This window comes from Opisthocomus hoazin, chromosome 1 (genome assembly GCF_030867145.1).
Source record: "Opisthocomus hoazin isolate bOpiHoa1 chromosome 1, bOpiHoa1.hap1, whole genome shotgun sequence".
Taxonomy (NCBI): domain Eukaryota; kingdom Metazoa; phylum Chordata; class Aves; order Opisthocomiformes; family Opisthocomidae; genus Opisthocomus; species Opisthocomus hoazin.
The window spans coordinates 150,848,846-150,871,703 of NC_134414.1; the positions used below are offsets into that span (position 1 = coordinate 150,848,846).

General features: G+C 40.9%; 1 protein-coding gene across 2 annotated transcripts; it reads left to right on the forward strand.

Annotated features, from left to right (window-relative positions):
- The first annotated feature begins 273 nt into the window (after nucleotides 1-273).
- Nucleotides 274-21,715, forward strand: NDUFA9 (NADH:ubiquinone oxidoreductase subunit A9). 2 transcript variants are annotated; one of them, XM_075441737.1, is made up of 11 exons: nucleotides 274-382; nucleotides 4,575-4,745; nucleotides 5,561-5,658; nucleotides 5,850-5,941; nucleotides 8,879-9,020; nucleotides 11,327-11,429; nucleotides 12,170-12,237; nucleotides 12,388-12,464; nucleotides 17,019-17,114; nucleotides 19,127-19,193; nucleotides 21,436-21,715. In XM_075441737.1, exons 1-11 carry the CDS (start codon nucleotides 325-327, stop codon nucleotides 21,604-21,606), a joined length of 1,143 nt encoding a protein of 380 aa, XP_075297852.1. In that variant the 5' UTR covers nucleotides 274-324; the 3' UTR covers nucleotides 21,607-21,715. The 2 variants fall into 2 exon arrangements, with proteins under 2 accessions (XP_075297852.1, XP_075297843.1); XM_075441728.1 differs by lacking the exon at nucleotides 274-382 and adding an exon at nucleotides 389-607.
- The last annotated feature ends 1,143 nt before the right edge of the window (nucleotides 21,716-22,858 follow it).

Sequence of the window (22,858 nt, forward strand, 5' to 3'; positions counted from 1 at the left end):
TTTGTAAGCATTTATAAGGTCCCCTCGCAGCCTTCTCTTCTCCAGGCTGAACAAGCCCAGCTCCCTCAGCCTCTCCTCGTAGGAGAGATGCTCCAGCTCCCTCACCCCTACGAGGTGCTACGTCTACCCGGGGCCGGGCCTAGGTCTCGGCGGGGCCTGCGCAGCTCCCGCACCACGGCTACACGCACGCGCGCTGTGGCGGACGGCCCTGCGCAGGCGCACTCCCCCTCCCCCGCCCGGCGCGTTGCCGCTGCGGACGCCGCGGCGGAGAGGTTTGACCCTGTCCGCATGCCGTCCGGCGCGGGGCTTGGTGGGTAAATCAAGATGGCGGTCGTGGCTCGGTGTTCTCGGGCTCCCCGCGGCCTCTTGCTGCCAAGGGCAGGTGAGTGTCACCGCCGGCGAGGGGCAGGGATGCCGCTCCGCGGGGCTGCCAGGGGCCCGGCTGCCCTGGCGCTCTCTTCCCCAGCCAGTACGGTGCCGTGCCCGCCGCCCGCCCGCGGGCCTCCCGCCTCTCGGCGCCGCGTCCTCGGGATAGAGCTGCGTGAGGGAGCTGGCAGGGCAGCGCCTGGAAAGCGGCTGGCTGGAGTAACTGCGTGCGGCAGAAGGGGTGGGTTTCTGGCCTGCCTTACCTGCGGGGAGCTGGGGTTTGTGGCCCGAAGGGCTGCGTGGGACGGGCTCGGGCGGCTGGCGGAGCCGCACAGCGGGTTGTCTCGCTGGGACTGTCGACATCTCGGCAGGTGAAGCGCTGCCCCGCAGGCTAAAAGTTTGGCTTCCTTTTACGATTTCTTAGGTGACCTTGACATTTTGGCCATGGTCTGTAAGCATCCTTAAGTACCCAGGTTACACTTAAAGCTTGCGTTTGGGCCTTTGCCACCAAAACAGAAACGATTTTTTGTTAAATTCATTCAGCACAGGCTCCTCTGTTAAGTAAAGTGGGAAATGGCAAGCAGGTTTTGTTGGTTGATAAAGGTGAGAAAGAAATAACAACAAAATTCTAATTGAAGCAACGTGTCTTTTCAAGAAAAAGATGGTTGTGGATTACTATGGGTATTCGGGGTTTAATTCAAACCAGTGTCCATAAACTGCTTCAGATGTGGATTGTAAAAGTAAACTTCCAGTGACAAATACATTCTGGTTAGTGAAGAAGATGAAATCCTACTATTCTGCGAAAGCATTCCTTGCAAGTCTGTGTCACACAGAAGCACAGAGCTTTAAGCAGTGCTGCTCGGACTGGAGATGTTAACGTGGGCTGTGGAAGCTCTATGGCTCTGTTAAGTCACACTGCCCCGAGTTACTAAGTGTTGCATTTTGATGGGGCTCCACACCACGTGGAAGGTCCTTTACTGGTTGTGAATCAGTGTGAGGATCTCTAGCCTGCTTTCTTTGAGTCTCATGGCTACCCTTAAATCTCGGGTACACATCTATAAATGGCGATATTTTGTGACAGGTCTTGCACAGTTATAGAGTAAGAAAAGATGTACACCACTAAAGACCTTACACTGTAAGGCAATCAACAGCAGCTGTAGGCACAAAGGTGGAAGAACACGAAACAGTAATTGGAGGTTATTTGTTAGTGTGATGGTGATAACATAATGAAGAGCCTGTCACCAATATTTTTTGTAGAAATGACAGCGAAAAAGCCACAAAGTAGTTGAAAGACGTGCATTTTTTTTTCAGATTAACTTTATTGTCATTCTTATGCGAGTTGATCTGTTTAATAATACTTTTTTCAACAGGTACTCACAGTGTACTGAAATCTTGTTGCCTGTAGGTTTTATATTATAAGGACTGAAATATGTTCCTATCTAAAAGTAACAGAGACAGCGTTAATTCTGTAAATTTGTATATTGTGTTTTGGGGTTGGTGGGTTTTTTTTTTGTTTTGTGGTTTTTTTTGTTTATTTTTGTGTGTTTTTTTTTTTTTAAAACAAACCTTTAGAAAAAGAAGTGTATATAAACAAAGTATTGAGGAGTTGGGGTCATCAGGCTTTCTCTTTCACCATCTCAGCATACCATGTACCTTTTTTGCATACTTGAAGGAATCCTGCTGGCTTTAAAGAACCCAGTCATTTTTCTAGGAGTCTGGTTTTCCAAAAAAATAAATTAAATAACAAAACCCTAGTTATTAGAACACTACAAGAATTAAGGTAACAAGATGGTCCAACTGTCTCCCTCCATTATCCTGTATGTTATCCTCTCCTGTTATCCTTTATGCTTCCACTTGTACCGAGCTTGGTTAATCTCCACTCTCCAGGTATTTGTTGCATAGCTACAGGCTTTATTCTGTACAGACTATTCAGTATACACTCCTGATTTAATTTGAAAGTTTGTTCTGTTGTTGTCATTTAAAAGAATAAAGAAAAAAAAAAGGCAACCTCCCTCTACAAGAGTTTTGAACGTAAAAACCTAGGGTATGGACTGTATGTTTGTGTAGTCTGTGTCAGATAACATTGTAAGGACAACGTGTTCATGTGTTTGAAGATGCACTGTATTGGAAAGCCATTGAAATGATTGTCTTCACCTTCACTGTAATTCCATAGAGGTATACACAAAGATTTTGAGAGGACCATGTTAACTGTATGATAGAAAAAGCAGAGAGTGAGGATAAGTGGTGAATATGGCAGTGATGAATTGACATGTTCCTTAAAACGTCAGTTTGAGGCATTACAAAGGTTAATATGAACATATAGTGTCACTTTTATAACTGCATGTCAGATTTTTAGACATTAATTGAATGCCACAGGAGTGCGTACTTTGATCAAATTCCAGCAGATCTTTGACAGAATGTGACTTTTTTGTGTGTGTGTGTGTGTGTTTTTGTTTGGTTTTTGTGTGTGTGTTTTTGTTTGGTTTTTGTGTGTGTGTGTTTTTGTTTTTTTAAATGGGTGCTTGTCACAGAGTGTATTTTCATTCTTTCTCATATTTCTTCTTGAGGTCTCTGCTTCAGTAATGGAGAGTCTCTGCATATCTGCCACTTTAAAACAGATACCATGCTCAGTTTAACTGTTCCTGGGCTTGGACATATTTGGAGGAGAGTTGCTTTTTAAGAAGTTATCTACTTGAAGTTTGCATAGATAATATCTTAGTCCTGTTTCTATCAGCCAATTGGAGTATAGTTTCTAGGCATAGTGTATTAATTTGATAAGTGCAAATGTATGTGTGGGATTGCTTTGTTCTGTTAAGTGGGTGTCAAACTACCGTTCAGGGCAAAATTGGAGATGTGGTATCTTTTATTATTCTGTTTTGTGGGGTATGAAGAGAGGAGGGATAGACAAACTTTTGGGTAGAGAAACACCTCCTTCAGGCACTGATACCTGCTGGATTTTCCGGTTCAAATTCTTTCAGCTGATTTAACAAAATATAATTTATGTCCAAACATACCCAGGCCTGTTGTTCTTCTTAACATCATGGCTACAACATCAGTGCCACTGTGTAACTGGTAATACCTAATCATATCAGGATAAAACATACTCCTTCAGTATACAAGTGGGATTTTTTTTGTTGTTGTTTCCTAATGCATCCATTGTTCTGATACCAAATGCTAATCTTGTTTTCATGCTGATTCTTGCTACTTAGATTTATATGGGGAAGATTAAACTTGCTTATTCTTATCCAGGAAGTGCTTATGGCCATGACTTACTGAAAGTTGGAAGGTCAGTTACTGGATTTCTGTTATATCCTCAAGCTAGTTTTCCAAAGCTATCTCTCACAGTCTGCTCTTGTCAACAGTGTGATGTCTGTAGTGTGTTTATACACTCTGTATTTCATCTGTTCCTTTCTTTTTATGAGCATGGACGTGTAGTAACACTAAACACTTCTAATTTCAAAAATCTCTTACAAGCAGTTTATTTCTTGCTTTTGGCTAACTTGGTTGGAGAGGACATTATGTTTCCTCTTTTCAGGCTCCCAGTTGGAGCTTCTTTGTCGATTTGTGTCAATGTCCTAGTGACGTCCTGTTTCTGTGACTTGTGAGTTTTCACAGCTCCTTGAGAAAAGGAACAGCTTTGAGGCAGTATTCTGTGCATCATGGATCTGGCTCTGCATCTCTTCCTTTCCCTTTGCTCCAGAGCTATGATATACAAGGATTGCTGCCTCTTCCAACACTTGGGTCTGCTATATTTAGACAGAGGTAAAAAGTGTGGTTAGCTGCATCTACAGTGATTCTGAGGTCTTGGTCCGGCAGTTCCCAGATCTGGGAGCAGGATGTGGATGTAGTTGGGTGGGACCTGCCTGTAGCAAGTGTTATTTATTTGCTTAACCTCTGCGCTTCACCTTAAACATCAGTACTCACGCTAGCCAATTAAGCTTTACTTGCTGTTTAGGAACCGACAACCTCAGTCTGCTCCTTTCGTGTCTTAGTTTGGTCTTTGACTTTTATCAACAGGTCACTCGAGCCTGCTGTCCTCTGACCTATTGAGATGTCTCTGAAATGGCCTGTCAGGATCTTGACATGGGAGATTTTGCTGAGGGAGATCAGAGAAAATTGATCTGTAATGAGAAAAATAACATTAACTATGGTTTGACACTGCTGACTTTTGGCTTGTATCACATGCCCTCTCCCGCTTTGTGTTGTAGGCCCTGGCATTTCTGTGTTAGCTGCAGCACCATCTGTGTTGCAGCAGCACCGCCAAGTTCATCACGCCGTCATCCCTCATGGAAGAAGTGGACGATCCTCTGTTAGTGGGATTGTGGCCACTGTCTTTGGGGCCACAGGTTTCCTAGGACGATATGTTGTCAACCGTTTAGGTAATGTTCCCCAGAAATACTAATTAAAAAAAAAAGAGTGTTTAATGAAACTCTAGTTTTTTCAGGTTGCAGGTTAATCTAGATATCTCTGGCATTTTGGATCTTAAAAGTGTTTTTTGTCTGATACTTTCATAGTGTTTGGTCTGCTAAAGTGCCAAGATGTGACAATTAGTAAAAACTGGTTTGATTTAGGAAATGTAGAAGCTTTTGGAGATTGTTAAAACCATTAAAATAAGTCAGTCTCCTTCATGTACTGTTTCTCAGTCTGTAAAATGCAGATCTGAGGAGAGGTACAGAACGTATTTGATCCTTCTGGTTTTGGCCGTATTAGGACATTTTACTGAAATGTTTGTGGGAATTTGATTTAAATTCTTTAAAATTGCCGTTTTGAATTTAACTTCTGGAAAATAATTTGGGTTTTTTTTTTCACTTCTCCCTTCCATGCAACTTCAAAAATGCAACTGTCCTTAGATGTGACACATTTTAGGTATTGCATTATGTTCATAGGACATGCTGTGATTTTTTTTGTCGTTGTTTGTTAACAAGCTGCTTGGAAGCTTCTATATTTTGTCTTACAAGCCCAAATACTTCAGTATGTCCCTGCTTAAGAATTCCAATGATGTAGGTTCAAAAACTTACTTCTGTTCTACTTTTAGCTTTGCAGATAACTATTCAAGATATCTATCTAAGTACTTTGTATTTGCTGCACTTTAATGCCAGGGAAAAAACGAATTGTTGTATATTCAGAATCTCGTGTACTTAAAGTTATATAGTAGTTTGAGATAAATGAAACTTTTTTCTTTTTGAATGCTTAGGTCGCATTGGATCTCAAGTAATCATACCCTACCGCTGTGATCAGTATGACCTCATGTATTTGCGGCCAATGGGTGACCTGGGGCAACTTCTCTTCTTAGTAAGTCTTTTGCTTTGGCTTTAGATCGAATACAATACCATTGCTATACAAGGAAGTCTGTTAATCATTCTCAAAGTCAGTACTCCAGCTATTGTTTAGCCTCTAAATGGAAATGGTGTGAAAGAGCTTTCTTTGATTATGGCTATTTACACATTATCTCATCTTTTTCCCATTTGATGCTCTGCTTACAGGAGTGGGACTGTAAGGACAAAGACTCTATCCGAAGAGCTGTGGAACACAGCAACGTGGTCATCAATCTTGTTGGAAAGGAGTGGGAAACAAAGTAAATTTCCTTTATTTTTTTTTCCTATATGGATAGATTTGCACAAGGTATTGGACATTGTAGCCACATTTTACAGCATATGTACAGTATGCAGTGACGCTGACATCATTCTTGGCTTCTATGGAAAGGAAAGACTGAACGTTTGTGTATAAAAGTTCTTCCATTTCTTTTAATGATTAAGTGGAGTCCTGGTTATGATCTACTCTTGAAAAGTGCAGTCTTTCTATAATTTTCTAGTGTACAGCTTTTGTTCTGTCAGAGTTAGGAGTGCTGCTTTCATACACCTTGCAGATGTTTCATGTGTGCCTTCCTATAGCTGACAGAGGCTCACTGGTTTTTGTGAGCTCGTATTTATATTATTACAGAAGTGACCTTTCGTCCTGTCACTTTGGTGTAGTGATGAATTGTAGCCTACTAGCTTAAGTTATGTTCAAGCTTTTCCTGTTCTCTGGTAAATATTAATAAACAGGAATAGCTAATGGAGAGTACTCAAGATTATGAGTAATAACATCATTCCTTGATAGAATTTTGGCACAGACACTATGAGCTGGGTAAGCATTTTTTGTAATAATTTTCAAAAGTAATTCCTTTTTAAAATTATTTTTAAAATACCATATTTATTTTAGGTTAAAAATACCTGTAATAGCCTATTTTTTTTGTGTGTGTGTGCAATTATGTCCACTTTATTTAAAGCCTTGTGCAGAACTGCCAGACAGACTCATTAGTTGTGTGATTTGTCTTTATACAGTACATAATTTTGCTATCATAGTAAATAGAAACAAATGTAGGGGGCAGTTTCATGTACATTTACAAGCCTAATGTCTTTATTGCTCATTTTTTGTGAACAGCCATTTGGTGTTCAAATGGTAGAATTAGTAGTCAAATTCTGTTAATAGAATAGAATTAGTAGTCTCAAATTGTACAATTATTTTTCCTAAGATAGATGCTTGCCAACAGACATACTGTTTCAGCTCTTTCTTGTCTAGTCAAGTATCACACATAACTCCTGGGAGACACTTTGATATAGCATTCAGATTTGTAAAGGTACTTTTTTTCTGGTAGTTACTTAGCTCCTTGTCCCACTGTTGGAGTCTGTAACATAGTTTATGTGGGGAAAAGCCCACCAAACCCAGATTAACTTCAGTCTTGTGCATCTGACAAGGTTTTTGGTTCTTTTTATATCTTCTTCAGACTTTGGGATATAGGTGAAAATGTACAAATCAACCTGTTAAGATTATTTTGCGCTGTTACCCATTTATGAACGTAGGAGTCCAAGTGGTTATTGCTGTCAAAACAGAAGAAATTTCTTTGTAATGTGGGAGTGAAGGAAGAAAAGAAAGTCTGTGTCTTGGCCCAAGGACGATGTGATCTATTTATTTTTCAGATACGTATTTCATGTGTACTTCTGGACTCGTGTAAAAAGTGTGATTTATTTAAGGAAGGGTTTCTTTGTTAGTGAAAGAAATGTGAGGACAACAAAAAAAGGTTTCGTTCAAGTTAAAAACCCCCAGACCTTGTCACTCTGGTCACTTTCAACAGATTCAAAAGCAGGGGAGTCATGGTAAATGTTAGACTTTTGGACATTCCAAAACTTACCACTGTATTGCACAAATGTTGTTACCAAGTATTTTGTACATTTTGGGTATCAGTGGTGGTGCTGGAACCCTGAGATAAAATTCTATGGTCTGTTAAACAGGAGGTCCGACTAAACATTGTAATAATCCTAAAGTCTATGAAAAAGTTAAGCAGGGGGGAAAAAAAAGGCAAGATTAAAAGTAGAGATCAGTCAAAAAAAGTAAAGCCTGCCATTAAATACTTTTCTCCTTGCCTAGCATTAGTGTACAATCTCATCTGTGTATACTATGTTGTTTGAAAACTCCATAGTTACAGGAGGGATGTTGTTTGTTCTTGTGTGTTTCTAAAATCTATTTTTGTGAGTAGAACAGGAGTGATGGTTCCCAGGATCAGATTAGTTATTGAAGGGTCAAAAATAACTTTTTATTTTTAAGTCTCTCTTTAGACTCCAGTGGGATCTGAAGAGCTGTGGGAGTAGATAAGGACAGAGAGAGGCATTTGGACAAGATGTTTGTTACCCAAGGCGAATGGAAAAGATGGAGTGGGATGCTTGCAAGAACAATATAAAGACATGAGAAGCCAATTCTTGTTCTTGCAGTCTTGGGATAGTTGGAAAGAATTTTGGGATTGTTGCCAGCCTATAGTGTCAGTTCTGCTTGGAGGCAGAGCTTCTGTATTGTTCTTGATTAGATGCCAAACTAGATTACAGTTGAACCCCCTAATTTAGGCCTGTTGAATGCCATAAAGTCAGTGGAGTTGTTCTTCTTTCTGCATGCTTCTCCTTGAAGTCCCTTATAGCTCCTATGAAATTGTTCTAACTGTTCTGTCAATGTAAAATTTTCCATTTGCGTAAGCACCTGTGTGTTCTTAGTGTGTTTTTGTCCACTTTCCCGATGCCTAGTGTCTGCCCTAACTCAGGCTGCTCAGAATTTTTGAGCTTCTTTGTAGTGTAATTGAGTGCATCAAATCAAGTCAAATTTTGAACAGGTGTTGTAAAAAGACAGCTTTGCACTGATTTCAAGATGCAGCACATCTCTTAAAAAATAATCTGTTTTGACTTGGGAAGAGTTTTCTATTTGTCACAGACAAGTGAGCAAGAGGATTTTTCATACTGATTTAATCTTAAGAGGTGAAAAAGCAGACAGTACTAAAGCTGTGATTGAAGCTTACTATTGCATTTCACTTGCCTTTGGCTTTTATTATATGCTGAGTCCCTCCTGAAAGGAAGCTTTGTTTCTAACAAAGAGTATCAAGATAGTTTTTTGAAATACATTCAAGTAATGTGTAATGATTGCTATTTGGTTGATAGGCAGCAACTGTTGATTGCTCTTAACCTAATATTTGGTTTTTGCCTTGTTTTAGAAACTTCAGTTTTGAAGATGAATTTGTAAATATTCCTAGAAGTATTGCGCGGATAACTAGGGAAGCTGGTGTCGAAACACTCATTCATATCTCTCACCTGAATGCTAGCATGAAGAGTCCTTCCAAGTACCTCAGGAGTAAAGTAAGTCTGAAATCCTTCTGAATTTATTTTCCAAGAGCCTACTTGTTTTTTTGTTGTTGGTGGGGGTTTTTTACCCCAACCGGGTGTGTTGGAAGGAAATCAGTGTATGAATTTACTGTGGAACATCTTCTGCAGCTGTGAGTTACTGTGCTTATTGGAGCTAGAAATCCTCTGTGGTACTTCATGTGCTTTGAAGGGAGGTACATCTTGTATTTTACACTGTCTCACATGACATCCTTGTATCTAAATTGGAGAGACGTGTATTTGACGGAGGGACCACTTGGTGGATTAGGAATTGGCTGGATGGTTGCACTCAGAGAGTTGTGGTCAGCACCTCAATGTTCAGGTGGAGACCAGTGATGAGTAGCATTCCTCGGGGGTCGGTATTGGAACTGGCGCTGTTTGTTATCTTTGACGGCGACATGGACAGTGGGATCGAGTGCACCCTCAGCAAGTTTGCTGACAGCACCAAGCTGTGTGGTGCAGTTGACATGCTGAAGGGAAAGGATGCCATCCAGAGGGACTTTGACAGGCTTGAGAGGTGGGTCTGTGCAAATCTCATGAAGTTCAACAAGGCCAAGTGCAAGGTCCTGCACATGGGTCGGGTCAATCCCAAGCACAAATACAGGCTGAGCTGAGCAGAGAATGAATTGAGAGCAGCCCTGAGGAGAAGGACTTGGGGGTGTTGGTTGATGAGAAGCTCAACATGACCTGGCAGTGTGTGCTCACAGCCCAGAAAGCCAACCGTATACTGGGTGGCATCAAGAGAAGCGTGGCCAGCAGGTCGAGGTCGGTGATTCTGCCCCTCTGCTCCGCTCTGCTGAGACCCCACCTGGAGTCCGGCGTCCAGCTCTGGAACCCTCAGCACAGGAAAGACATGGACTTGTGGGAGCTGGTCCAGAGGAGGGCCACAAAAATGATTAGAGGGCTGGAACACCTCTTCTCACTTCAGCAAAGGCTGAGAGAGTTGGGGCTGTTCAGAGTGGAGAAGGCTCCATGGAGACCTTATAGCAGCCTTCCAGTACATGAATGGGTGCCTACAGAAAAGCTGGAGAGGAACTTTATACAAGGACATGGAGTGACAGGACAAGGAGTAATGGCTTTAAACTAAAGAGGGTAGATTTAGACTAGATATAAGGAAGAAATTCTTTACTGTGAGGGTGGTGAGGCACTGAAACGGGCTGCCCAGAGAAGCTGTGGCTGCCCCCTCCCTGAAAGTGTTCAAGACTAGGTTGGATGGGGCTTTGAGCAACCTGGTCTGGTGGAAGGTGTCCCTGCTCATGGGAGAAGGGTTGAAACTAGATGATCTGTAACGTCCCTTCCAACCTAAACCATTCTGTGATTCCTGAAAACTCTTCCTTTCTTCTATCCTTGAATATCTTTGCATCTAAAATTACTGTCATTAAGAAAGAGGATCTAGTTTGATGATTTGGGATCCAGTATCAGGCCTAACATCTAAGGCTGGAATGGCCTAGTAAAGTTAAGTAGTCATGCCAAAATGAAAAGGCTGATGAGTATCATGATTACAGGCATTTCGGTTGGGATTGTTACCTGCTCTTGTAAAAAAAAAAAAAACCAAAAAAAAAAAAAAAAAAAAAAAAATTGGTTTTGGTACCCTATTATTTTTTCCTTATTAGGAAGTATGATTTTCTATCACTGGTTTTCTCTTTTTAATATAACTGTTGTCCCAGTTTCAGCTATTTTTATTTTATTTGAGCTCACTGTATGCTGCCTTGTCTTTAGTGTAAAAAATTTTCAAAACCACGTTTAAAATTTGGTAGCTCTCAGTGTGTAACAACTCTATAGGATAGTTAGACCTTACTGTATTGCCCAGTCCCATGTGGAAAGTAGATAGGTGTTGCTGAAATTTCTAACTGTACTTAAGCAATTCTTGGAGTGTACTGTTAATGTAGCAGGGGCAACGTAAACCTTCTGTTTTCTTCCAAGCTCTGGTCTGACATAAGCAAGAGAAGTGCTTAGGTTAGGCTTCTTCCTTTTTGAACTTAATATTTTGTCACTTTAAATTTATGTCACTTCTCTAGTGAGATTGTGTTGTATCTCAAATAGAAGAAATTATCTACATGTTTGTGAGACTTCTGGGACGTTCTGCGAGACCTTTCTCTTAGCATAGCATCTCAAAGATCAGATGGCTCAGATATAAATAATTTTTGTGCTACTGGTGTCATTTCTTTCGGTGTCATTTCTTGCGGTGCTGTGGTTGGGATACATTAAGTTCTGAAAAGGCATCTTCTTCTGATCTGTTCAGAATGGGTATAATGAATGTGTTCGTTTTGATTGAATGATAGGCTGTTGGAGAGAAAGCAGTGAGGGAAGAATTTCCAGATGCTATAATATTGAAGCCCTCTGAGATGTTTGGGAGAGAGGACCGATTTCTCAATCATTACGCAAGTATGTACTGTTGAAATAATAAAACCATGTATGGTTTGTATACCTGTCTGTAGAGAACAGAGGGAAAATGTGATTTGCTTTTGAAATCAGAGAGGTATGTTTTTATCGGAAATGTACTGTAATTTGTTAGCTGAACGTGTGTAATGGGAAACATAAGAAGTTTTCATCTTGTGACTGAGTTCTTTCTGAATCTAGTTAGACTTTGTTGGTGTTTTTCTTTTTTTGTGGTGTTTTGTTTTTTGTTTTTTTTTTTTTTTTTGTGAGGGGGATGTGTGCTATTTTTTGGGGTTTTTTTCTATTTAGAATGTTCTGAGCTAAGGTCTGGTCATACTGACCCTCAAAGTTTTACCCTGAAAGCAGTTTTTAAAGGTGGTAATGCTCGAGTGTAAAAATCGACCTGAGTTGTTCTGGGCAACAGTAATGACTCTGATGTATTACCAACAAAATTGCTGGACAGGATAGAGTGGAATCTGTTTCTGTCTTGCAAAGTTGAGATAGCTCTGAACCACTCTAAACAGTAAATACAGCCTTCCCATTGTTAGTAAGAAAACTAAATGTGCATTGAAAATAGCGCTACTGGAATTGGATGGTGATTCTTCCCAATTCTGTTTTTTCTGTGAAAGTTAAGTCAGTTTTCAGAAGAGATCCACGCTCCGTGTAATGCAAAATGTAATGGCTGTTTGCTGACTGAAAGGATTCACAGACTTTATTCTGAAGTGACATATGTGTCTTTCTTTCAGACATGCGCTGGTTTCTTGGTGTGCCTCTGATTTCTCTGGGCAAAAAAACAATGAAGCAACCAGTATATGTAAGTTTTCAATAAAACAAAACTATCCCAAATCCTCTGTGTGTGTGTATGTTGGGTTTTTTTCTTTTCCCTCTAAATCACTTCTGCAAAAGAAGTGTGTGCATGCATTCCTGTTTTCTCTTGGTAATTGTCTGAATTTGTTTCTCACAGGTGGTTGATGTAGCAAAGGCAATTGTTAATGCAATTAAGGATCCTGATGCTAAAGGAAAAACATACGCCTTGGCTGGGTGGGTTACTTTTCTGATTCTAATTAACTGAAGTACTTCTTTTTGGTGTCATTTTTTGGCATGCTGCACAGTACATTTAATTTCTCCATCCATGCACACAGTTTGAGCTGCAATAAATTCCACCTCCTTTTTGGGAGGAAAAATGACTCAAGCTGTTATTGTGAGTACTCTGAAAATCCTAGTTTGGGCCCCGTTGCATTTAATGTTATGTATGTGCACACAAAGAAATAGGCAGTTTTGGGAAACGTGCTAGACAATGTAGATTTGGAGAAAATTCTTCTAAAGCTGTGTGGAAACCTCCTGGAATTAGAATGGATAGATGCTCTTGGAATATTTTGTGTACAAAAGCTCCAGGACAGAATAGGTTATTAGCATTAAGAATAAACAACGTGGCAAATGTCAAGGTAATAAGTTCATGTTTTGATACTGCAACATAGCACTGGAACTGATCTTCATCCAATATATGTGGTAAAAGGAACCTGAGATTCATTGACAAAGAAAACAGTTGCTAATTAGTCAAAATACAAATGATGCTGAACAGCTCGCTTTTTTCTGTTGCATGCGTATCTCTGTCTGCCCCCCTTATACACTGAAAACATGCATAGTATCTGGATTTTGCAAAAGGCTTTTTTGAGATTACGTTGTTTTTTTTGTGTTCGTTTTGTAACGCTGTTGCAGTGACAGCTCTTTATTCCGGTAGTGCTGGGATCGTTGCTGGTTCGTCTTTCCCTTGAGTGATGTCGCTTTCTTCGGTGCTGTAACTGAGCTGTTGAGGAAGGTGCTGCCCTGGCAGCTAGGCTGAGCGTGCCGTGTGCTGGTGGTCTGGGAAAGGCAGCGAGCAGGTCTTTTGGGTAGTGCTGAGGAAGTCCTGCTCACAAAGTAGCAAAATAAGAGAAGGAAGCTAGCAGTGATCTGTGGGACTACTAACAGCAACTATAAGGTTATTAAGTAACTTGAAGTTGTTTTCAAGTCACTGGGATGATATGAAGCTCACACTAAAGAGCAAGTGGAAACAAATGCTAGCAGCATTTAAAACCACTTTTTTAATCAAGGAATAGATATGGAGGTGTCAGATGGACACAACTAATGCAAAACCACAAAATGTGACCAAATTAATCCTTTGAGTAACTTTTGTCTCTTGGGGGTAGACTTGAAGATGGGTCAATACGTATCCAAAGCCACGTGCCGCAAAAGAAGAGGTGCCTGTTTCCAGGTTCATTGCTGTTTCAGCAGAAGCAACTGCTCCAACTGGAGGAGAAATTGAGAATTGCACACGAAATGGAACACTATTTGCAGCCAAATTGAAGGGCAATTGGCTAAACTTTGAATGTATTCTTGCAGTTTCAAAGTCTCATTTTTTTGGCAATTTACAGAAGGCCAGGAGTTCAGTGCCCAGGTTTCAGAGGCAGGAATTCAAGCAAGGATGCCAGGCTCTCGCTGCAAGGAATACAGGCAATATTTCAGGCACATAACAATGACTGGAAAGACTTTGAATAAATGATGGTCTAAACCGAAGATGCAAATCAGTGTTGGAAAACCAAACGAACTCTGCAGCATAGCCTTTGGCTAAAGCTGTATGAGATGCTTTTTTATTTTTTTTAAAAGGAGTTACCAGTTTGAGATTAAAATGCTAATTTTGTAAAAGAGCATTCTATTTCTGTGGGGTGTTTTTGTTTTTTGTTCCTGCTGTATGGTGGAACAGAGTTTTAACTAGGACAGCTAGTGGTGTCATTGCTGTTTCTGAATGACTGAAGGTTTGGTATGTTTTTTTGCCTGTTCCCCTCTTTTCCCCATAGCATTGGTTTTGCTTTATCCAATTGTTAAATCTTATCTTGAATGCTAATGCTCTCTAGAGCTTGCTGTCTGCTAGTGTTATGGTTAATGTAATGATGCTTCAATGTGATTCTGTTCTTGGTGAAGTTGTATTGTTAATGTTTGGTAATTTGCAAGGGAACAAAGAGTATTTATTTTCATTTTCGTGTTCTTAAGTTTGGCTGTACTATACATCCTTGCATGGTTCTTATATATCAGGATAAAAGTGAAATTGACTTACACTACCTTTGGATAGGCATGAGGATGTTAAAGTGTGAGGGCAAAAAAACTGGTAAAAGTCCTGCTAATAACTAATGAAAATAAAGCTGTTTTGTTTTTTTTTTCTCAGCTGAGTAAGCAAGTTTGACATTACCACTTTTTGCTGTGTTTCTCTTGTAAGTTCTATTAACAGAAGAAAATTTAATATCTTGGTTTTGATGGTAGTCCTTTAGTGTAACTTCATAAATGCAGATCTCTCTCAGGTTCTGTAATCCAGCCACATGGATGAAGTTGATAAGGAGTTTCGAGTGTTGGATTCTTCTGAGTTCTCCCAAATATACTGGCCTACCTTTAAGTTAGAAAGTTTTGCCCTAATTTGCTTTTACAAACTATAGTAGTAGTAATTTGGGGTTCTGTCATTTATCAAGCACTTTTGTTTGTGGTTATTAGCACTGTTGTTCTTGCCGAAGAATATGGCAGTTGAAGGCTCAGTTTTCATGCATACAACCTCAGACCTTGATATCCTTGAGATCTTGGGTTTATCAAACTGAAATTCATGTTCTTTGTATCATAGTCTTGGATTTTTGGACTCTTGACATTTTGCATACTTCGTCATTTTGTTTTAGGGGGGTGGGGGGGGCTTAAGATTCCAACAGTAATTCAGTGTCTCCTATTTAAAAAAAAGGGAGACTGAAAATGAAAAAAAACCCTACAGAGTCTTATTTTCAGGAGGCCCCTACCTAGGAAGCGGTCAGTCTCAAGACGATTGTCATGTCGCTGAGGTCTCTGCATTAGCGGAAAAGTCTAGTGAATCGTTGGGGAACACACTTACAGCTTGTTCATTGCTGCTTTGGTTGTGATCAGCAGGCTGTGTGAAACGCCAGGTGACATACCAGTGCTCAGCAGTGTACTCTTGTGTGTTGTCGTGAAGATTTTCAGAATGTTGTGTAGTACCAGCAAGTTGCCTTGAAAGCCAAGGGAGATACCTGTTTCAGTCTGAGCCAGCTATAAAGACAGAGTATTAAAATGCTAAGGCAAAGTCTGAACAAGAAAGGAATGGGAACTCCGAATGGTGTTTCTTTTAAACTGCTGTGGGTGTGCAGGAGACTGACTGCCTCCTTCCCTCCATCTTAGGAAGGAGAAGGCATTCTTTTGGGGGGAATGTATCTTAGTTTCTTCCTCTTACTTTTGAATAGAACAGTATGTTCTTAGTCAAGCAAAGGCAAGTGAATCAATTTCCTTGCAGCCATTTGCTACCAAAGATGTATGTCTTGTTAACAAACCTTTCTTAATTTTACCATTTGCTTTCTGGCTTCCTTCTATTGCAAACTGCCAAGTGGGCTTGTGCAAATTCAGTCCTGTCCCGGCGCTGAAAATCTTGTATTCAGAATTTGAGTCAGTAGTTGTCCCATGGAGGAGGCACGTTAAAGGTGTGCTTTAAAAGTACACAGAAAGCACTTTATTCACTGTGATGGTGGTGGGTTAGTGTTGGTCAGCAGCAGGATGCCCACCCAGCTGCTCGCTCCCCTTCCTCAACAGGACAGTGGGAGAAAAGAGTATGAAAAGCTTATGGGTGGAGATGGAGACAGGGAGATTGCTTACCCAGTTACTGTCATGGGCCAAACAGCCTTGACTTGGGAAAAATTAGTGCAATTTGTTGCCAGTTTAAGTAATTTGAATAATGTGAAATAAAGACAAAAGGAATAAAACAACAGCTTTCTCCCCCCACCATTTTCCTGGGTCAGTCCTTCACTCCCAAGTCCTCTACCCCCTCTCCCTGAGCAGTGCAGAGGAATGGGGAATGGCGGCTTATGGGGTCAGTCCCTAACAGCTCCTCTCTGCTGCTTCTTCCCCTTCACACTGTCCCCTGCTTCATCATGGGCCCCTCCATTGGCTGCAGCCCTTCAGGGTAAACCTGCTCCAGCGTGGGTTCTCCGGGAGCTGCAGGGGAAGCTCTGCTCAGGTGCCTGGAGAGCTTCCTCCTGCTCTCACCTTGGTGTCTGCAGGGCTGTTTCTCAAGCTGTTTTCCTTGCTGCTCTCTGCCTGTGTGGCATTTTTTCTCTTCCTTAAATATATTTTCCAGAGATGCCAGCATCTTGTCCGAGGGGCTCAGCTGTGTCCTGCCTGCAGTGGGTTGGTTGGAGCTGCCTATGTCCAGCAAAGGACGGTCCTGACCTCTCTGTAGGCCACCCCTGCAGCCCCCCCTGCCAGCACCTGGGCACCAGCACCCAACATAATGATGAAACAGTTTTGCAGTTTGTGACTTACACTGTTACCATCACTGGTGTCAGATGATATGTTCTTCTACCGTAAAACTTCTCCGTTTCAAACAGGACAGAATCTGGAGAACCAAAATTTTTTCCTCTCTTGTGAGGAAAATGACAAAACTAGCAAACCGTGTAGATTAAAGAAAAGAGGTCCTTGGTAGGCTTGGGGGTTCAACGGCTTTAAAATTTTTGTCTCTTGCTGCAAATACATAAGTATACCTAACTTACCTGTAATATTTGTTGCTTTTTCTTTCAGACCTAACCGATACCTTCTTCACGACATGGTAGAATACATCTACGCGGTTTCCTTTCGAACATTTTTTGCCTATCCACTTCCTCGTCCACTCTACCAGTAAGTGGGACCCTTCCTTCATTAAGAACCTGGGATCCACCAGGCAGCACAGAAGCATAAATAACTGTTGCATTGGTCATCTGATGTTGTCATTTGTTATTTGATGTGGTAGGATTGTAGAAACTGGTTTTCCCTAGGTGCTCATTAGCTAACTTTGAGTCTTCTGTTCAGGCACAGGCTTGCATTTGATAAGCTAGTGTATCAGAGGTGTACCTCTAATAAACTCAGAGTAACTGTTTATTCCAGAGTCATTGAATGGTTTTGCTGAGTCCAGAAGCAGCAAAAGGTCCTAGGTAGAGACAATCAATAGCAGACTAAATGAACTTCTAATAATACCATGGGAAAAATGTGTGTGTATGTTGCTGACTGTAGGCCCTGACAGATTTTTCTTCAGCAGCTGAAGGTATTGCTGCTGTCAGCTGTCCTGCCAGTCTGGTGAGCACTGTCGCCTTGGAAGCAGAGTTGGGATAAGGGTGGGTATGGGTACTGACTGACTTTCTAGTTCAGTCCTTTGTATTGATTTGAGCCAGTGCTGGTGGTAAGTTTGTACGGAGATGTTGGCCTGGGAATTTGAGCAGTGCGGTTGTGAGGATGCATTTGTTTGTCTGTGGTACGAGGACGGTAACATCTTTTGGAAGACAGTAATGAACAGGGAGATAACAAGAGGAAGGTGTAGCATCAGCTTCAGTTGACTACAGCGGATGGACTGCGAAGGCTGTGTTTGCATGCACTGAACTGCTGCAGCTGTATGTTTTAGCCTCAGGGCACTGAGGATAGAAGCTGATTTGCTGAATTGCAGCTACTAAATAATAGTGCATGAAAAAGTGCAGTATAAATCTGAGCCTAGGCCTTGTGGCATAATCGTGTCCTTTTGAAGAGGTATCTCAAACAGTAAATGCTGTTTCAGAAGTTGCCCTCAGCATGGTTGAGAGATGTTAGTGTTTAGGGTGCTGGTCCTCCTCAATTTTAGTACAGTGCAAACTAATAAGCTAAAAACATCACCAATGTTAGAATCCTCCTACCAGTCTGCTAATAGGACTTAACATTAGAGTCATGTAAATGATGATGAATAATGCTAGAACAACTTAAACTGTTGTGGCTGTTTCTGAATTGGCTGTAGAGGCATCAGGTTAACATGGCTCAGCTAACACAGAGCAGCTTGTTAATCAGTATCTGTGGGTGCTTATTAGTTTTATTCACATTCGCTGCAATTTGTTATGCTTTTTTCTTTATGGACTACACTCAGTAGCATTTTGTATTGTTGACAAAAGAATGCATCTAAAAGGCAGATAATCCTAGTTCTGTTTGTATGCAGTAACATAGTAACACCCTAGTCTGCCAGGTGAGCACTTCACTAAGAGATTCTGCCTTGAGTACTGCTGGTCTTGAGACACTGAGCAAGAGCTGTAGTGTTATTTTCTTTTCTCTGCCAGATTGTCTTTCTTTCAACGGAAACTTCGTTTCTGGAAACTGCAAATATACTAATCCTCATCAATTTTATAGGTGCAGATTGCTCCAAGTTCCATCATCTTGTTTGTACGGTTCTTAACTTGTTTAGTTGTCAGCAAGCTTGTTTTCTCATGGAGGCATTGAATCAAACTTTGTGACTAATTGGACTGCTGTATAGACTACTAGGGAACAGAGTTTGGAGGAAGGGCAGGGGCAAGACTGAACCCTCTGGTGTGTGGGGAATTGGATGTGGAGGTTGATTTTCCCCACTCGCTAACGTTTATTTTAACTTCTAGATATCTGCTTCTCTTTTCCCTTCCAAAGTAAAAGAAGAGGAGATCAAATAATTTGGTAGCAAACAGTTAAAGTTACCAGAAACACAACTAAGAACTTGCTGGCCGGCTCGTTCACTGCTTTAATGGATTCATAGCTTACAAGAACAGCTACAGAACAAGCTCTTGTGCTCATTGTCTATTAAGTGTGAAATATTTTTACCAGTTCTCATTTTCTTCTGTGCATCTGGATAATGACTATAATTTTGCAAAAACTCTTTCTGATTACAGTTTAGTTGCAAGATTCTTTGAGATTAGTCCATTTGAACCATGGTTAACACGAGACAAAGTGGACCGGGTAAGTGTAAGACAACCCACAAATTCTTACTGGGAAATGTTTCATTGTGTATTTGTAACTTGCACTTGTATTCTGGCATTCAAGGAGTGCTAAAATGTGTGTACATCATGTGGTGTAGTGTTGTAGTCACTTGAGTGGCTAGAATTTGATTATAAAGAATTGCTTTCAGACTGTTTGGATACTACAAAAATTTAATTTTTAAAGGTGTCTATGTATAACCTTCCTCAAAAATGGTTATGGTTCCTGCTATACAACTGCTGCAGGTACTGTTCTGCAGTCTCACTCTTAACTTTCTTGGATGGACCTGTTACGATGCCGAGGGAATACACTGTCAAAGCAGTCTGGAGATTCCTCTGGTGTAGTCTTACAAAGACTTAGGAAGAGAGAGAGACCAATAGAAATATTTTTTTTAAAAGACACCACTATGATGTAGTCTGTCCACTAGCCTGGGTGGAGGAAGAATAGTTTACAGATTTATCTAAATACATTTGAAAAAGTGGTTGAAACAATTGTAGGGGGGTTATATAGCAAGAAGTAATGTGATGGGGGCAGGGAGAGGGCCCAACCTTCCTAAGTGTTAAAAATGGTCAAGGCTACATGCTTCGCTGTGCCCTCTCCCCCAAAACACATACTACTGAAAACAGCAAAGCCAAGGCAGTGACTGGATGTGCAGTGTGCACCTAACGGATGCGAGGGAGTGCTCCCGCTTTTAGGTGAGTAGTGAATTTGTGTACCTCTAGATGCGTTAAAATCACTTGCACCATCCAGATAATGGCATTTCTAACAACTCGTATCGAACTGGTAGTGCTGGATACAGCCCAAATTCTCACTTAACGTTAGAATGTACTTCTTCTGAACATATTGCAACTTCATGTGTATTCCTGACTTCTCAGAGTGTCTGAGTGGGGGTGGAGAAACATCTTGCAAAAAATAAACTGCAAGTGATGAAAAAGTAGTGGTTTAGCAAGTATTAATGTCAAAACTGTTGGCATATGTGTAGGTTAGCAAAAATAGTCATGTACTCTGACAGACTCTAAGGTTGCTGCTCTCTGAAATTTTTGCAGCGTTGGAGTTTTAATGCCTTTTGTTACGATGCACTATGAATAGCCTATTTTAATGTGATTGTCCCAGAATTAATTTGAGACAGGGTACTACCACGAATCTGAGAGAACTGGGTCCTGTCCTCAGAGCTGCTTACTGAATAGCTGTAAGCAGTTAATTTCTATGTTTACATTCAGCTGTAGTGTGGATAGTATAAGAGGGAGTTTCTCTGTGTCACTTCTGTGTCTGATTGTTCCTCTTTCCCAGCTTTTCATCCTTAAATAATCTACACAAAATTAGATGTGGTTGGCTTAAAGACCTTTCAAGGAATAGTAGCGTGAGAGAAATCCCCATTTGCTAAGATATAGGTCATACGTGTTAAGAATATGGTAATAGAATGAAGTATTTGTCCTGTACAGGACCCTGTTGTAAACCATGAACAGGGAAAAACAACCTGCCAAAGGTGATAATTCAACATACATTTTCTTGACAGAGCAGAATGTATATAATTGCAGTTCAGATATGCCCTTCAAGTTTGGCCTAATTTTGTGGTTGCCACACAGTAATCTTTCTGATAATGTACACCTGATGGAGAGAAAAGGAAGACACTTGCTGCACGTCTCACTGCTGTTTATTGCTGAATCTAAATCTGAAGCCTGAAGGACTTTTTACCTGATGCAGAACATCTGTATTTCCAGTCGAAGTACACTGGGTGCTCAATACCTTGTATAATTGCGCCGTAGTTCTCTAGGGCCACGCTGAATCTTTTCCTCCTCCCAAGGAAAAACACTGAGCCAGAATTATGGTTGGGTAACTGGAACTGACACATAGTTGGCTGACTCCACATTTGTGTCTGAATGGTTCTTCAGATCTAGTACAAGATGCAGCAGTGTGGTATATTCTGGAGTTCTTTCTTGGGGGAAACAGGCTTACATCAGCAGCCTTGAAATTGCGGTAGAATCTCCCAAGAGCTGCCATTTGTAGAAAATTATTTTGAGACTTATTAAAATGTTTCTAGTAGTAGGGATTTATGCTGGTTTGTTTCTGTGAAAGAAAAAAAGTGGCCTTGGGTATAAGTACACAATACTTTTTTTAGTACGTGAAGAATTGCATTGGGTGTAATGCTGTTCATTCTATCAAGTGAATTACCTCTTTTTTTTTTTTTTTGCCTTTTTTTTTTCTTTTTTTTTCTTCCTTAAAGTTTCACACAACGGACATGACACTTCGTGACCTGCCTGGTTTGGAAGACCTGGGCATTCAACCAACGCCACTAGAACAAAAAGCAATTGAAGTTCTGCGCCGTCACCGCAGATACCGCTGGTTGGACGCTGAGCTGGAGGAAGCAAAACCAGCTAAGACATATCCCGTGTAACTGTTGATAAGGTGGCCACTTAATGCTTCTTAAATTGTCCATGTATGACCCTATTTGTCTGGAGAACTGTGTACATACTGAGTAAAATATATTAATCATGTAAACTATATTTCATCGGTGTCATCTTTTTAATTATAGAAGACTGTTATTGAAATGCAGTTTTTAAAAGGTCATGAAAACAAATTTACATGCTGTTGCTTACCACGAAGGCATCTTAACATCAGTCAGTTTCTCCCTCGGCTCTCAAAGCAGGCACATCACTGAGCTTTAGTAGGTGCTCGAGTGAGTTGAAGAACATTGCAGTTCAGGACCATGTGGGCTGGAACTTGTCCTTTCCAATAGGGAGAGCTGGTACTGCCACCTATTCCGGTTATGAGGTCTCAGATAAAAGCCCATTTTTAAGTTTTTTACTTTTTTGAGCTTTGTTTTCTGTCCTGAGCCGAACTATTATAGAAAATGACAACCAAAATGGCGTTAGCTGTTTCTGAGGTTAAGGACCGTCAATGGGACATGTAAATAAGTTACTACATGTCATCTGATCTCTTGTGATGATTATATATGCTGTAGCTCATAGACATGAGGAAGTGTGTCATTTCCATTTTTCAGTGAGAAAGTCTAATTATTTTTAGATGCTCAAAAATTTATGTTCTGGGAGATCTTTCTTTTAGTGAGAGGGATAAGCTTTGCTTCAGGGTTAAATATTTTCAGTTGTTTAAAGATCTCTGCATGAATTTGATCAAGAACTGTGTTTTCTGGTTCCATATCCAAAGAGCTGCTGGAGACTTTTGGTTATATTTTGGCAGGGACATTGTTAGCTAGGGTGCAGCTTAGAGCTGAGTAAGTCTGTGCCCAGAACTGAGAGCAGAGGTCTGAATCTTCTATCTGCAGTGTTCTGACGGCTTCAGGATGTGAAAGAAGACATTTCTTGAATCAAGGAGCGAGCAGCTAGTTCTGGGAGAGGGCCAAATGGCATTAACTAGGATGAGTTGAGATTGATGAGGAAACTGGTTTTAAACTGAGGCTGAGGGGGGGGTAAAATGTGTTTTCACCTCCAAGCTTCCTACTACTTGCCTTTGGATGTGAAACTGGAGGGAAGGAACTAGGACAAGTTGGACAAATGGGTATCAAAGGTGGAAGTCTGATGTTGGAGAAAACCTGAAGTGGAGACTGACATGGAATAGGTGGTGAGAAAGGGGAGTAAGAAAGAGAGAACAGACAGATTGAAAAGAACAAAAAGGTGAAGGTTAGGGAA

Bases quoted from the DNA above. Each gene is read 5' to 3' on its own strand.
- NDUFA9 (XM_075441728.1), top strand. From the start codon at position 412: ATGCCGCTCCGCGGGGCTGCCAGGGGCCCGGCTGCCCTGGCGCTCTCT. The intron at 5,659-5,849 runs GTAAGTCTTTTG...CTCTGCTTACAG, and splicing joins TGGGGCAACTTCTCTTCTTA to GAGTGGGACTGTAAGGACAA. The intron at 9,021-11,326 runs GTAAGTCTGAAA...ATTGAATGATAG, and splicing joins CCAAGTACCTCAGGAGTAAA to GCTGTTGGAGAGAAAGCAGT.